The sequence below is a fragment of the Apus apus genome, chromosome 6, assembly GCF_020740795.1.
Source record: "Apus apus isolate bApuApu2 chromosome 6, bApuApu2.pri.cur, whole genome shotgun sequence".
Taxonomy (NCBI): domain Eukaryota; kingdom Metazoa; phylum Chordata; class Aves; order Apodiformes; family Apodidae; genus Apus; species Apus apus.
The window spans coordinates 11,334,043-11,350,521 of record NC_067287.1 but is presented as its reverse complement, the minus strand read 5'-3'; the positions used below and the strand labels follow the sequence as shown (position 1 = coordinate 11,350,521).

General features: G+C 45.1%; 1 protein-coding gene across 5 annotated transcripts in view; it reads right to left on the bottom strand.

Moving 5' to 3' along the window:
• ADCY5 (adenylate cyclase 5) overlaps nucleotides 1-10,005 on the bottom strand; it is a 212,266-nt gene extending 202,261 nt beyond the window's left edge. For 4 of the 5 annotated variants that reach the window (XM_051623577.1, XM_051623581.1, XM_051623578.1 and 1 more), the window contains exon 1: nucleotides 8,129-10,005. In XM_051623577.1, the coding sequence (XP_051479537.1) occupies nucleotides 8,129-9,142 (1,014 nt within the window). In that variant the 5' untranslated portion in view covers nucleotides 9,143-10,005. The remainder of the gene's footprint in view (nucleotides 1-8,128) is intronic. The other variant, XM_051623579.1, reaches the window with a different exon arrangement.
• Nucleotides 10,006-16,479: the final 6,474 nt, after the last annotated feature.

The following is a 16,479-nucleotide window of genomic DNA, read 5'->3' as shown; positions in this document are numbered from 1 at the left end:
CACTCCTCTTCTGGTACTTCTGCTGCTATGAAGTAGGAGAAGCCACAAATGATGACCATAGAGTGCACACTGGATTTGCTTGATGCTTTTACTACAGACAGTCCAGATAACATCTTAGGCACACAAACATGATTTGTGTTCTTGATGTCTGGGAAAGAGAGTAGGAATACATTGCAATTGCATTAGTGACTTATAAATATGAAAGAAAAAGTACATAAAGATATTTTATTTGCAGAACAAAGCCTGACAATACAATTCAACTTCCTACAGTAAATGCTGTAACAAAAATCCTACTCATCAGCAGTGAGGCCAGCCTGGCACTAGCAGCAGTACTACTAGTGATGCCAGTGCTGTGCATGAATTCTTAAAATGTGGAGTGTAAACGCGTAACATTTGTGGTGTAAAAATGTGTCTGGTTGAAGCAGTTCACGAGTTTGCATAAGTACCAGGCTTCTGGTGGGAGAAGGGCTATGGGAATGTTCAAACACAATGTTGAAAGCAGAAGATAAAGGCAGAGCTTTAAATTGTGTTCAGCCCATCTCTCCAAGTGTCAGAACAAGACCTTCTCATGCTAAATTCTACCACAGATCTGCTTGATTATGCCATTCCTGTACCTGCCAGTGATGAGGGTGGTAAGTCTCATGACCATCATAAAACATCAAGTACAGAATTCCCTGGGAGTGGTCCAGCTGCAGGTGCTAAAAAGTATTTTGACTCTTGTCTTGGCCTGACAGCCATTTTACGTATCATCTTATTAAGTGCCAGAAACTTCAAGGTTTCTTAGATAAGGTAAGAACATTTTGGAGTTCAGGAGACAAATACTAAAATTCTTGTCTGTTTCTCACACCCCCTCATAACTAAATTATAATTTTTAATATCTTTGGGGTAGTGTTTTTTCATTCACATGAGATTTCCCCTTGGGTTTTTACCTACCCTGAGGACTCCATAATAATTAATAAAATTAAACTCCTGGCAGCAGCAGGCTACATCTCAAGTAAAGACAATAAATAAATAAATTTGAAGTGTAATCAACCTCAAAACAAAAAGAAGAAAGAGCATCCCTTGGATGCAAGATATCACAAGTTCAGATCACTAGGCTGGGCTTCAGAAGGAGGGAAGGAACTAACATTGAGCATATCCCACATCAAAACACAAGACTCACAGGAGATGAAAAAAGTCACACAGCAGTTATAGAGGAACCCCACCCACTTCCCAGAAGCTGTGAATCTTCACATTCTTTGCACATACTTTGTCAATGTCACTGTCCTACCCTTCTGCACCATAAAAAAACCCCAAAACCAACATGTAGACATCATGAAATCATGTAGCAGCTGGAAGGCTTGGGGAAGACTCTGGTGCACAGCAGCTCCCTCTGCACTACATTTTCTGGGTATATATTACCTGTGCAAAGTGTCATGTAAATCCTGCAATATAAAGCAGACAGGAAAATAAAGCTTGCCCAAGGCTCACAAAACTTGGAGCCTTGTCTTCTACCTTCCTAAACAAAAGTTGGCATTTTCTCTGAACTGCACCCACCTGCACAGGAGAATTAAAAAAAGGGGAGAAAGGGACTTTTTGTAGCACAGATTCTCAGAATCTGAGAATCTACATCTACAGCATGGGCCACTTTACCTCATACATGGAACCTGCTGTCAAAATAATTTCAACTTTTACCTCTCAGCATTTCAGCTGCTGCAGGAGATTTTTCATTGTATCTTCTACCAGGACAGAAGGCCTTTTAGTTCTTTTAGTTCAACTAGACAATGAGAGTAATATCCAGTATCAAAGTATGAAGAAAAAAACCCAGCTATTCCCAAAAGACTGTAACTATTCCAGCTACTGCAGTGGCTAAAAAGTAAGCAATTGTGCCAATTTTCTTTAAAAGACTGAGAGTGCACTATGGTGCATGACTGAAAGATTAGCTAATCAAACACAAATTGAATGCATTTAGAGAACAGTCTGGTGCTCAAAGTTCACATTCCAGCTGGGCAGAGGCCCAGTCCTCTTCCAGCCCAGACCACAGCAGCACTGACCAAGCAACAGTGAACTCGGAGCAAAAGGGCATTTAGGAAGCACTGGAGCTGATTCAGGCTCCAAGAGGGCTCAACCAGTTCCAGAGAGACTTTAGCATGAAGATTACCTTTGATTCCACCGCTGTTCAGGTTTATAAATTGTCTGAATGCAGTTAATCACAAAAGACCATGTACATAACATGTCCTGCCTTGGACAGGTCTCTGACAGAGTATAAGGGTCACATTGAAAGCCTTCGAGCCCAGGACACTGAAGGACAAGTCAACGACTGCTTTGTAAGATGAAGGCATGGAAAGCTATCCTTCTGCCTCACACATTGGTGAAACCTAACGTTTTGCTGAAATACTTTCACCTCTCCAAAAATAAACAGAACTTGCACACTCTGCCTTTTCAAGTATGTCATAAAAACGCCTAGAGGGAAAGGCATTTTGCTAGAATTAGAGCATCTGGCAGAGCAAAGCACCTAAAGCATCCCCATCAGGTTTCATCTTCAATTCAGCAAGATCCAAGCCAGCTATAAGACTGTGACTGCTACCACAAGGCTAAGAGAAATGAGTGAAACAGGTCAGTTTATTGAGAAAACAAATATATTACAAATCCACAAAGTGAGAGAAATTAGAAGCACAGCACTCAAACACTATTACACTAACAGTTATTGGCAACAGTGAACATTACAGTGAAATATCAAACAAATGCAGCATGGAGGGAAGGAGGATAAAGCAAGGGGGAGTGAAATCAGGAGGTGGCAAGACATTAGGTTAATTTAAGAGAAAACAGATCCGCCTTTGTAAATTCCAGCAACACGCACATTCCCAAGAGATACAAACAATATTCCTAGTAAGAACTAATTGATATACACCAGGGATTTCATTAATTACCTCTGGTACAGAATTACACTACGGAAGGCCACTCTCAGTGCACTAGTTACTGAATATTTCAGGTTGCCATTTTTTTTTCTGAACAAAAGACTGCAAATCACCAGTTTTTACAAACTTCAAACTGCAGCTCATGGAGATTCTTAAGTTGTTAGCAGTGATGGAGCACATATCTTACTGTATAAGCAGCTCTACTGATATCAATGTTTATACAGAAAGGGACATTAAGTGCTGTTTGAGGCACATGGTATCTAGCCCTGTATGGCCAAGTGCCTTAAAATGAGATGCTAAATGAACACTACTCAAATTTACCTTCCAAATGGACACAGTAAAATAGGCAGCAAACAACTGTAAGAAAAGTGACACATGGATCTATCTGCATTCCGGTAGCTCAGCTCTCCTTTATGAAAAAAGGCCACTTGAAGACAATGACAGTGCACTACAGTGGCTTGAACAACTCAATTCTGAGGATCTGCTAGTCTTGAGATTAGTCATCACCTACATATCTTGAGCACGCTGAGGCTGAGATGGAACATACAGTACTATTTCTCCTGCTATGTGACTAGCTTCTTGTTGAGAGTCACTTAAATTGCATCTAAAAAGCATCTTTACGAGATGCTAGAAGATACCTACAAGACTCAAGTTGATATCCTATTACAGTATGAAGTTGTTTCTAGCCCTGGTGAAGTGACAGTTTATTTAGGAAAACAAAAAGGGGAGACTGCACATGTTTTCACACCAACATCTTGCTAGAAATGGTTAAACTGAAATGCTACACTGAAGAGAGCAACCATGCAGCTGCGGATCAATCATGTACTATTCATGTGGACTAACAGGAAGAAAGCCCAACACATACACAGTTCTGAGAAACAAAGAACGAGGAGTACGAATGTAATGTTATGATGGAGGCATGTGGAAAGGGTCTGAGCAAGAAGGAGCTTAACATCAGGACCCTTGAATCAGAGCGCCATAAACAAGAGCCACGTGCTGGGACAGATGTTCAGAGCTGTGCTATCAGAGATCCTTTGCAGAAGGTTTGCAGTAGTATTTGGAGATGAAAGAGATCAGAGCATTTCAGTTTCTCTTTCGACGAGGTTACTGACACAATTTAAAAAAATGTATTTATCTTTCCCAGTCTTCTGTTCTTGTGGTACCTTAACAGTCACCCACTCACACTGAGTTAATAAACTACAAAGGCTTAACTGTATCCTTGAACACCCAGCCTCAGAAAGTTACGATAAAACAGCTTGGGATGGGAAAACAGGAGTAAATCTAACCTCAGTCCGTGGGTTTGTTTGATGTTTGTGTATGGCATTCTTATCCCTTAGCCCGGTCCCTCACCCACACCCACACAAAATCCCCATCCCTTTTTAAGTCTGATTCAGAGCCCAATAAATTCTGTCCCTTAGTTGCTAGTTGTATAAAACTGCCACTGCTTACTCCAGACTACCAGCACTGAGGGCAGCTGGTTTACTCACATGACTTCAGTTAAGCATCTACAATCCGTACACTGTCCTTCCCATGTGCCTGTCCAAGCTTGTGTGTCAGCTAGGTAGTTTCCTCCTACCAGAACACAGAATAAATCTCCGTGTTATCTTTGTTATAAATGCAAGACAGTTTATTGATAAATAGTATATTTCTTCCTCTGTTAAGCATTGGATAGCCTAATTCACATGCAAAGTACTTCTTATAGACGTAGACTTGTATACATTGAAACACATTTATAATCCAAACTGTCCCAGCATAACACAAGGACACAAAACTGTAGACAAATGTAGTCACTCCCTGCCCAACAGATCCAAAAATAGTGCCTGGAGAATTAGTTGATCGTAGGTAGACAAAAAAACCCAAACCTTTAAGCAAGCAAGATTTGTAGACGGTGAAATATCATACATTGAACGTGCTCTGCTTCCAACAGCAGTCTTTAGATGCAAGTAAATTCTCAGATACATGATTTCTTCTTCTCCCCTCCCTCAACACTGGATAACTTCGAATATAATGCAATAATATTTCTTAATTAGCATTTTTTGTTCCAATCAAAAGTCAATCCAACAAACCAAGATCATTGCCTCTAGCTGATCAGACTCACAGAGGTACCAAGTATACTTGCCGCTTTTGCTAGGGGTGCTCAGGGCACTCTTTTGAAAGACAGACCCCAGACTCCTCCAGGTAGCCATCAGAAGTTACAGCCTCCTTTCAAAGTCCAATGACCCCAGAAAAATTATTTTAAAAGGAGCTCAGTTAAGACTGACCAATCATAACTACCTTTACGCCTTTCACCTTACCCATCCAGAAATAGCAGGCTACCTGAACCCTTTTATGAAGCCTGACTAGCACAGCCTCAGACCAAACAGTCTGGGAGCAGAGATGTCCAGTAGTGCTAGAGAAGATAATTCAGACAATAAAATCATGCAACCTCAGCAAAGAAATCCAACAAGTTGCCTTTCTCCCAAAAGAAACCTACAATCAAGAAATTCACTGTCTTGAGAAAGAGGAACAGTGAGGTTTTTAATGGGCTCTTGAGCCTCATAAAAGTGCTCAAGAGTCTACACAAGAGTCACCCAGCTTTGAATGTTAGTTGATCATAACATGAGTGTATGATCTTTCCTGGCTTGGAAACAACTCGGAGAAGATTAAAAGAAAAAAAGCCTACACAAAGAAGAACTTGCTTAAGTATTACAGTGAAAAATGCCATGAAAAAGAGAGGAAAGGGGATAGACATCCTAATCAGCCTTTCTTCTGTGCCTGCTGTGGATAAAAAACCACCTGGTCAAGTAGTCACCAATGCATTCACATCCACTCCGGCTCCACAAAACCCACGCTGATGCGACTGCCAGCATGAAGTCACTGAAAACATCTTAACCCCCTCCTCTCCATTTATCTGGTCTTCATCTGCCTTTGCCCCTGTTAGCTTGAAGGGGGAAAACAGGGCTTGTGAGCACCAGCGGGGCAGAGCTGAACACAACGGATTTCCATGGCAACAAGATACAGCCCCAGCGAGAAAGGCCTGTTAATAGCTGTGAGGCAGCGTGCTCGGCAGAAACAGATTTTTCTATCAGACAGCCAGAGATAGCAGCTCGTGTTCATACGCAAACGTGAAAGGAATCTGATTCTTGGCCTTGTACAACCCCTCTGAATTCAGGCAGAGCTACGCCAGTGTAGACCACAGCGAGATAGAGACCGTCATTTGGTGTTAGTAGGAAATATAAACATACAACGTGGAGAGACACTGCCTTTAAAAACAAAGTAAGAGTACTCCTAAGACATTCCTCATTAACTGAACATGTACTGCCAAACTGCAGGAAAACCCAGCGCTAGCGTGAAAGGGAAAGCAACTGTAGTGCACAGATGTGTGCATACTGTACCAACACCTACTGCTTGTGCTTTTACCTCCCACAACTCCACGTTTACACACAAGCTCAACCTCTTACCAAGAACCCTGCTGCATTTGGAAAGGGAGGGAGCTACCATTATCCCAAATTCTCCACCAAGGAAGTCAATCATTTGGCTTAGTGATTTAAGCTACTTTCCATTAAAATACAGTTACCAACATTTTCCAACATAACTATATTTTATGCACTCATTAGTGTCCTCCAAACTCAGCTTTGCTCAAAACAGACCGCTAAGTCTTCTGGCCATAATCATGACAAGCTTTGCCTTCGTATGTAAGAATACAGACTCCATACATTGAATTCAATAAGACAAGTCTTGGTTTATAAAGTTAAGAGCATGCACAAGGCTTTGCAGGACCAGAGCCCCCAGCAAGGAAGAGCTGAGGCCATCAGCAAAGTTTTCCAAGTCAAGTAGAAAAACAGCAACTGCCCCTCTTACAGTGTATGCTCTGCTGGAAATGTACAAAAAGCCATTTATATCAAGCATAAGAAAAATATGCCAAATACAGTTTATAAAAATATCTGTAACAAACTAAGAACAAAGCCAGAAACTGTCCAGGCAGGCTTAACTGGGGAGGTGGTGGGCGAGGAGGGTCTTGCATAATATAGATAGGGAAGGAAGGGTAATTTCATGCGCTACTTTGTGGAGCAGAGCAGCAACAGTCTCATCCTGCTGAAGTTTTACTTAAGCCCTACAACTTTTCCTGACACTGTAATAGATGAAACTCATAACAACTTAGAAGTAAGACTCAAGGCAGGCACTGCAAGCACAAGGCTTTATTTTTTATTAAGTGACAGGGCTATAAAGCTACCAAACACCATATTTGAACAGACAATCCCCAGTTAACACACAACTGTCAGGGCTGACTCTGTGACAGGCTCATCCTTGTTCAGAGTCCTGCTCATCAGAGACATGGTGATTACCACATAGCAATGATGTTTTAAGTCAATGGTTTTTCGATTGCCAAGGTGTCTGGTAAGTTTAAAGCACATGAGCCCCAAGGCTGCTTGCTTCTCTTTAAGAGAAGAAGAGTGGTGCCTTGTGTTGCCACTGTTTATACAGATATGGAAATTAAAAATTGCACTGTAATGCATTTGATAATAGTCTTATTGTTCCCATGAATTAAACTGCTCCAGTTAAACATGATACCACAGCTAAATAATACTCTGCATTTATACTTTTTAAACTTTTTTTTTTTTTTTTCTGTCTGTATATGGACTCTGGGCTTCTTCACCATAGATATTTCCAGCACATCTCAGAGCAAACTCCCTCGTGCTAAATCAAAACCTCACTCCACATTCTCGTGGAGCCCACTCTCCAATGCCTAAGCAAGCACTGTGCTAACGCTGAGCCCAGATTCCAGAGTGATACACAAGGATAACCTCTAGCTGACAAAAATGGCAAGATTTTCCACACGTTTCTCAGTAACACCGCAGCAATGCTCAGATACGATTCCACAGGTGTGCTCGGTGCAGAGCTCTTTACGCTAAACACAACTGAAGGGCATTAGCAGGGCTGGCTGACAGCGCTGCAGCAGCGGCCACAGGAAACCAGGAAGGCACATTTCCTAAACCTTGAGAGCCTTAGTGAAAAGCAGCAATGAGGGGACACCACAGCTATAAAAGAAGCAAGATTACAGGCTAGCCACCGCGTTGTACAACATCCCATCTTGTGGCAGGTAACGTAGGGGTTGGACAGAAAGCCCTGTCGGCCTCCCAGCATCAGGCAGGGCTGTGGAAGTCAGACAGCACGACTTCCTTTGCCCTTCAACGTGGCAGGCAGGTGGGGGCTGCTGAGCGCGCACCCAAACGGGCTCAGGGCTCACCTACCTGCTTCAGGAGGAACTTATCCTCCGCGTTGATCTTGAGGGAGACAGCCAGGTGGATGGCAGAGAGCACCACCCCGCTGATGACCGCGGCCCTCATCCGCACCGGCAGCAGCGTGTAGATGCTGTAGATAAAGAAGACGGTCCACCAGATGCCCTCCGAGGCACTCCTGGGCCACACCAGCAGAACCCCTACCACTTGCACTGCCAAGATCACCAGGATGACCGAGTAGCACGCCAACCACATATGGTCCTGGTGGAAGTCGTTGCGGTTGCACACCATGCACAGCACCACCATTAGCAGGATGGCCATGGAGAGCACCACAACATAGGATACCTCATAGTGGCCATGTGCAGCATGGAAGATCAGCATGACCATGCAGACCAACACCAGCACGGCCATGAGCATGGTGAGGCTGCTTTGGTTGAGCCGGAAGAAGTAGCGCTGATAGAGGCGCTCCAGTTTCTCCGACTGGAACTTCTTGGACCTGAAGATCTGCAGCAGGCTGCTGCAACAGCTGCCCATGGAGAAGGCCACCTCAGAGTCCCCCTCGTCCCTGTCCCCGTCCTCGTCCTCCAGCTCAGTCTTGGCCTTGACGCGTTTCTCCTCCAGCCCCAGCTCCACGGAGCGGGGCCGCACCTCCCCCTGCTCCCCCAGCTGCCGGGGGCTGGCATTGTTGGGGGCAGCAGGGGAATCACCGCTGGGTGGGTGGCGGGACCGGTGACGTCGGCTGTCGTCACCCTGCTCCTGCCAGGCAGATTTGGACCTAAAGCTCATCATCCTGCAGCCGCCGTCCCCGCGGCTCCGGTTCGTCTGGGGCTCATAGTCTTCCTCGCTCCTCCACCTGCTCGACATGCGGGAGGCCTTCTTGCCCGACGACCTGTTGGGGGGCGGCGGGTAGGAGTAGCCATTGGCCCGGGCCTCCACGTCACCCCAGGCCGAGCGGTGCTGCTCGGTGCCGGCCCAGGGCGCGGGGCCGCCGAAGCCCGGGGGGCTGACGCTGTTGGACCGGGACATGCCCTGAGGGGAAGGGGCGGCGGGCGAGGGGACAGCCGTCGGGCAGGCACGGAGGGGTCCTCTTCTACAGGGGACGAGCGGCTAGGAGAAAACCCCGAAAGACAGCAGGGAGAGGGGAAGAAAAAAGGGAAAAAAAGAAAAGAAAAAAAAAGGGGAAAAAAAAAATAAAATGAAAAACCCGCAAACGCCCCCGAAGTCTCCGGAGCGGCCGGGTATCCCCTAGAGCCGGGGTCTCCCCGGCGGGGCCCTCAGGACAGCGCGGCGGAGCCTGGCGCCATCACCGCCCCGCCGCTTCGATCCCCTCGAGCGCCGCGGGCACCGGGACGCCCCCGTCTCACAGCAGCTGGTCCTCAGCCGAGCCTCGGCGGCCGCGGGGGCTCCGGGCGCCGCGGGGGACCCGCATCGCAGCGCGCCGCGCCGGCCCGGCACCCGCCGCTCGGGGCCGGGCGCGGGGCGGGCACGGAGGCTCAGGCCGGCGGGGCTGCGGCAGCCGGCGGCAACGGGAGCATCCCCTGCCGGGGGGGGGGCTCTGGGCGCGGCGAGGGGGCTGCCCGGGGCGGGCCGGGCTGCGGCGCCCCTGCCTCGCCTCGCCTCCCTCCCAGCGGCTGCGGAGCCTCGGCGGGAAGGCAGAGCCGGCGGCAGCCGCGCCGCTCTCATGCACGCGGCCGCTACGCCGCGGTGCCTCGGGGCGGCGGGAGCGCCTCTCCCGCAGGCACCGCGGGAGGAAGGGGAGAAACCAGCAAACCTGAAGGGAAAGGCAAAAAGAAAATGAAAAGAAAAAAGGCGGGGGCCGGGGGGGGGGGCTCGGCGCTCCCTCCCGCCGCGCTGTCAGAGCAGCGGGGCAGCAGCAGCCCCGCACAGCCCCGCACAGCCCCGCGCAGCCCCGCACGCAGCCCCGCTCAGCCCCGGCCGCAGCGCCCGGCCCCGCGCCGCTTTGTACTCCCCATTCAACCCGGCGCGGCCGCCCCGGCCCCCGCCCCGCCCCCCGCCCGCCCCATTGGCGCGCCCCCCCCGCACCGCCCGTCCCCATTGGCCGCCGCCGCCAGCCCGCCCGCCAATCCGTGCGGCCGAGGGGCGGGCCCAGCCGGGCGGCCCTTAACTCCTTCGGCGCGGCGGCCCCGGAGCCTCCCGGGGCGCTCCCGAGGGGCCCCGCCGAGGTGGCCTCGCCGAGGTGGCCCCGGGGCTCGTCCCACCGCCGGTGCCGCCCGCAAGCACGGCTGGCTATCGTCAGGCCCCGCCACGGCGGGAGGCAGGGGGCTTGGCTGCGTGTTCCGCCTGATGCTAAGGCTGTGCACTCCCGTGCGGCACCTTTCCCGAGGTGATGCGGGGATAAGGGAACCGGCTCCTGTGGTAGGTTGTCAGAAACGTCAGAGCCGGTGGCCAAACCACTAGTGAACAGAGTAAAGCCCCGAAGAAACCTCTCCCAGCCTCAGTACCTATTAATGGACCTACTACTCACACAGCAATTAAGGCTAAAATACTAAATGAAGGCTTATGGGGTTGCAGGGTTGTTTTTTCGACCACCAAAACTACAGCCCATGTTTTCATGCCTCAGTGTTGTGACAGTCTTACACTAGAGGATACATTCTCTAACTTCGTCAGCCAGACTGGTCGGGGGAGGGGGGGCACAAGGAGGATCCCCCAGCAGTTCCCAACAAGTTTCAAACACAACGTTCTACAATGCTCCTCCAGATGACCCACTCTTTCTGCAGATACAAGTTCGCCAATTATTAATTTACAGTGTTTTGAAGGTAAGCACCATATGAATATTAGCGCTTCATCTTCTGTATCATGCTTTATTAAAAACAAACTGCCAAATCAGATAACTGCTTAAGCAGCTAAGACTGATAATTGTCTAGATGTTTGTCCAAACACCGATAACCCCTGCTCACAAGCAGCCCTTCATAGTCGTGCTGAAGCTGTGGGCATTAAGGGACAGAGACAAGGCAAGGTTTCCAGCGAGGTAGCATTGGTGGATACAGTTGGAAAACACAGATAACCTTCCAAACACAAGCCCTTCACCTGCCCTTTACACATGGCAAGTAACTCCCCAAATTATAGCAATTTAGGCTGTTTGCTTTTCATTGAAGGTTTGTAAAATCATACACTGAATTTTTAGCAGCTGCTTCCCCAGAGCATCTTTTACTTAACGGGAACACACCTTTGAAGATGTTAATAAAAATAAAATAAAATGCATGCAACTATTGCACCTACGCTACTTACATGGCACTTTCCTGCCAGATGCTGTGCTGCAGCTGATCATGATTGCCTACACAGTTCCCTTTCCACGAAGAGACATTTTTATAGATAAATACTCTTGTCTTCAATATGGAATTTGTCTTTTCTTGGGATATCATACCAGACTGTTCTATCCACACACAAAACCTGAGACTTCTCTTGTTGGTTACTCTAGATGCACAGTGCCCAACTGTAGGGATAACAAAAGTGAAACAACCCATGAGGCATAAATTGGGACAGTTCTGTTTGTTTTGTACAAGCAGTCCCATTTTGGAACTACTCTCACAAAGCCAGGAGAAAAAGATCTCACTTTTTCTCAAAAATGTCCCACTGTAAAACCAAGTAAAGGGAGAAAGCTGGGCCACAACCTGACGTTTAAAATTAATTCTGCCTGGCAGAAAATTACTAAGCAGGTATAAGAACCAGGCACATTCCAGATCCAACATCAACATCTTACTACATTTAGTTCCGGGTATCAACAAAGCATTCCTCAGGCAATGGGGCAAATAATTTTAAAGTTCTTGTTTCACTACTAGGACTAAATCAGGTCTTATTTGGCTACTGCATCACGATAGCCTCTGGAAGCCTGAATCCAAGGCAGGATTCCACTGCACAGTAAGCTATAGCTCCTTCTCCAGAAAGTTTACATATATGCAAGTACCAAAACCCAGTAGTTACAATTCTAGAGTGTAATTTATCTTCCACTAAGTTACTTTCTTTGAAATGTGACTAGTTTTGCTTTTTTCTAATGTTACAATAACCAAGGCTGTAACAGTGCTTGTTTATTGTAACAATGTTACATTATGTTACAATATGTTACAATGCTGTAACAACCTGAAGACATCAAAGTTGTTTTTCAGTAAAATTTCCTCAGCTGGAAGGGGGAAAAAAGCTTTGTCCTTCCTAGAGGGAAAGTCTTCAACCAAAAGCTTGTAACTTTAAAAACAGGTTGGTAAACATGAGGTGGCGAGTTTAAAGAAAGGTAAAGGAGCAGTTAGAAGAGATTCTTCAAGAAATCTGTAACTTCTGAAAACTTGCTGTGTTAGAAGCAGAGCAGTGCTAAATAATCAGGCACTTCATGCAATGAGGACATAAAGGGCTATGACAAAGGAGGTGTAAGATTGCACACAGATACTACAAATCTTAAAACTAATGCCGACTTTTAGGTGGTCATATTACTGAATCTGGTATCTCAGATCTGTAGTAGAAGACAGGTAACTAGTAGGATATTACGGTATTTAGGACACAAATTATAGAATCTGTTTTGGTTGGAAAAGATCAAGTCCAGCTGTTAACTTCCCAGTGCCAGGTCCACCACTGAACAATGCTCCTAAGCATCACACCTACACAGCTTTTAAATACCCCCAGGGCAGCCTATTCCAATGCCTGACAAGCCTCTTAGTGAAGAAATTGATTTTACAGCCAATTTAAGCCTCCTCTGGCACAACCTGAGGCCATTTACTCTTGTCCTATGGTTTGTTACTTGTGAGACCACCACCCACCTGGCTACATCCTCCTTTCAGGTAGTTGTAGAGAGAAATAAGGACTTGCCTCAGCCTCCTTTTCTCCAGATTAAACCACCCCAATTCTTTCAGTTGCTCTTTGTAAGACTTGTTCTCCAGACCCTTCACCAGCTTTGTTGCCTGCTTTGGACACGCTTCAGCACCTCAATGTTCTTCTGGTAGTGAGGTGCCCAGAACTGAACAAAGCACTCGAGGTGCAGCCTCACCAATGCTGAATACAGGGGGACAATCACTTCCCCACTCCTGCTGGACACATTCCTCATGCAATCCAGGATGCTGTTGGCCTTCTTGGCCACCTGGGCACACTGCTGGCTCACATTCAGCTGCTGTCAACCATCACCCCTCCCAGGTCCTCTTCCTCTGGGCAGCTTTCCAGCCACTCTTCCCCAAGCCTGTATCACTGCCTAGGGCTTTTGTGACCCCAGAGCAGGACCCAGCACTTGGCCTTGTTGAACCTCATACAACTGGCCTCAGCCCATTGATCCAGCCTGTCCAGGTCCTCCTGCAGGGCTTTCCTACCCTCAAACAGATCAACACACCTGCTCTCTTAGTGTTGTCTGCAAACTTACTGTGGGTCCAGTATCATTGATAAAGATATTAAAGAGAACAGACCCCAAAACTGAGCCCTGGGGAACACCACTTTATAATACAAATTATCTACAGCTTTTGTTCCAAAATACAGTTTCTTCAAGCCCTGGCTTCTTGTTTCTAATTCAGGAATCTGATTATAAACAGCAGATGAGGAACTATGTTTGTCTCACCCGAAAGAGTTATGCAACAAAGCAGAAGAACAATGGATCCCAGGTGGCTGTAAAGTAATTTTTAAAAATATCCAATATTTATTAAAAGAATATTCAGGCAAATATTATCTATTAATGCATTATACATAGATAAAAGTTACCTTTTCCTTTGGTGACTTAGTCCAGTCAATTTCTGAAGAATGGCTGTAGAAGTTAGGAGCTTCTACATCTCAGTCCTGAGTCAGATTTACAAACCATGACCTAAAGTCAATACAAGTATTCTTTGTATTCTAATCTGTAAAATGAGAATATTTATTTGCTCTAGCCTAGAGATAAACATATTACATTACTATATAGTGCCAAACTGATACATTTATTATTCCCTGTCTGGAAAGGCTAATGTTCCACCTTCCACTTTAGTCTAGCCTTCCCAAATTCTATTCATCAAATCATAAAAAGCTGTTCTTTATTCTTAAGAATTCACATAACAGGACTCCAGTGGTAGTTTATTATGCAAACAAGTATCAGTTTAAAACATGTAACTAACTAAATAATGTGGTTTTTTAACACTAGTGGTAAGTAGTTGCTTTGTATCTTTCCACTAGTGATTTATTTCTTCAAAGCCTGGCAAGCTATGGCCACATATGCAGTCATGGATCACCAGGAACTTGGAGCACACTGGTCCATGAATGCTTACATCTGCACAGTTTACTTCTGGTAAGGTTTTGACAGTAACTGTTAATTTCCAGTCTCACTAAGTAAACAAGGACTTCACTTTCAATTTCACATCCATTTTCTTGCTGATGCAAGAAAGCTTCTCCCACTGTTCCAGTCTGCTAACTTCAGAACAGCTAAAGTGCTTTGTTTACTTAATTTAAATTGCACCAAAAAGCTGAGTAAGGAAACACATTTAATACTCAAACTTTCCCAGAAGTAGTTTATACACAGGAACAGAAGACTAAAACAGAGCACTTAAGCCAGCACATCCATTTCCCTTCAATCATGCAATAAACACCTGGTGGAGAATGAAAGGGACTTCATGTCATCAGCACAGCAGAGAAAACACTGCAGCATTTCCATTAAGGGCTGTTTCTCTGCCTAAAAAAAAAAAAAAAAAAAAAAAAGCACTAAACCCCCTCCAAACCAAGTACGACTTAAAAAAAACCCAACAACAAAAAACCCACAAAAACCCAAAAACCACAACAAAAGAACCAATAAAAAAACCTACTGGATACCAATGGAAAAAAGGAAGAAAGTTTCATGTTTTGTCAACTCCCTAATATTCTTTGGGAAGCACAAGAGTAGCTTTGTATCCTCCAGTGCTTCTCCTCTTCTTCCATCTCATCTTTTTATTGACCGTCATTTAGTAGAAGACCAGCCCAAAGTTTCTTTCTCTTATCCAGCAAGTGAAGAGGTTGTATTTTGCCTGAAGAAACCTCTCCCTTGAAGGCAAACTGATTTCATAAAAGCAACCCAGAGTTAGGCTAACTAGAGGGCCCTCCACTTCCTATATCCTCTCCACAACCCATTTTTTTTATAGGCATGCTAGATACAGAAGAAACAAAGGTCTGACCTTTAAATGGACATCAGCTTAAAACTAATTTTAAAGAAGATATCCAAAATGCCTGTATATATATTTTTCAGATTATCACTCACTGTTTTTAGAGTAAGATAAACCCACTGGAGTGCCCAAGTGGCTGACATGTAGATTATACAGCAATTACGATTCTGCAAGTTCAAGCATTCAGTCTAGAAAATGTCAGTATTAAAGTTTTAATTTACACCTGTTGAAAGTGATATCTATAAATGGTGACTATAATATTTAACAGTGCATTTGAATGACAGATAGTTTCCAGGAGATTATGAAGACTGTCTGAAGAAGGAGTCAAAAAGACAGTACAAAACACCTTTCAGTGCTCACAGTTCAGTTCAATAAGTCTCTTCAAAAACTTCCACTAATGAATTTCCCAATAACAACATCCTCATGTAATGCCAGGTAATGTAAATTTTCTATGTACAAACTATATGGAATTAATTTAATCTACAGAGAGGCAGTTTGCTGTGACACAGTTTGTGCAAGTATAATGAGACATGAAAGTGTTTCTAAATATTGCAAATTGTGCTTTTATACAGGAAGATTAAAATAATATGCATCTAATTAAAACACTAGAAAAATTAATATATAATATTGACATTAAAATCTCTTTTCTCTTTCCCTAATATTAGCACATTATCAAAGTCAGCACATGAAAGACAAAAAATACAAGTCTGACAGTATTTATGCCCAGCTCATTTGTGAGGACCTAAAAAGTGCTTTAGGATCTTCCACATCTGTAAAGAAAAGTATAATTCTGGAAATCAGTGACCAATTGTATTAAAGAGTTTTAAATTTTTCCTCCCCATTTTTAATTTCAACTGCTTCAAGGTAGCCTTCAGAAACCACCACAGAAGCTTTAATAATTCTCACACTAGACTATTGTGGAAGAATACTAGTTTAGGAGATGGGAAGCAGAATTTAGAAGCCACTCAGTACTGAATGGAAGTTTCGGGCAGTCCGATGGCTTGAGTCAATCAATCCCACTTCTAGAAACGCTCAGTTCATACCAAATGAAACTGAACCACACAGATACATCTTATTTTATACTCAGCACACTAGTACAGATCCTTCCTCAAGTCTTACCTCAAGAACTACCAATGCTTTAAGATGAACCTTAAATTCTATTGTGAAATTGATTTGCTTACAGAGAACTTTATGCTTTCCAGACTTTTTAATGTTAACCTAGGTAACTTCAAATCGTTTCCACACATCCTGTTTTCAAAATGCCAAGAGGAAACA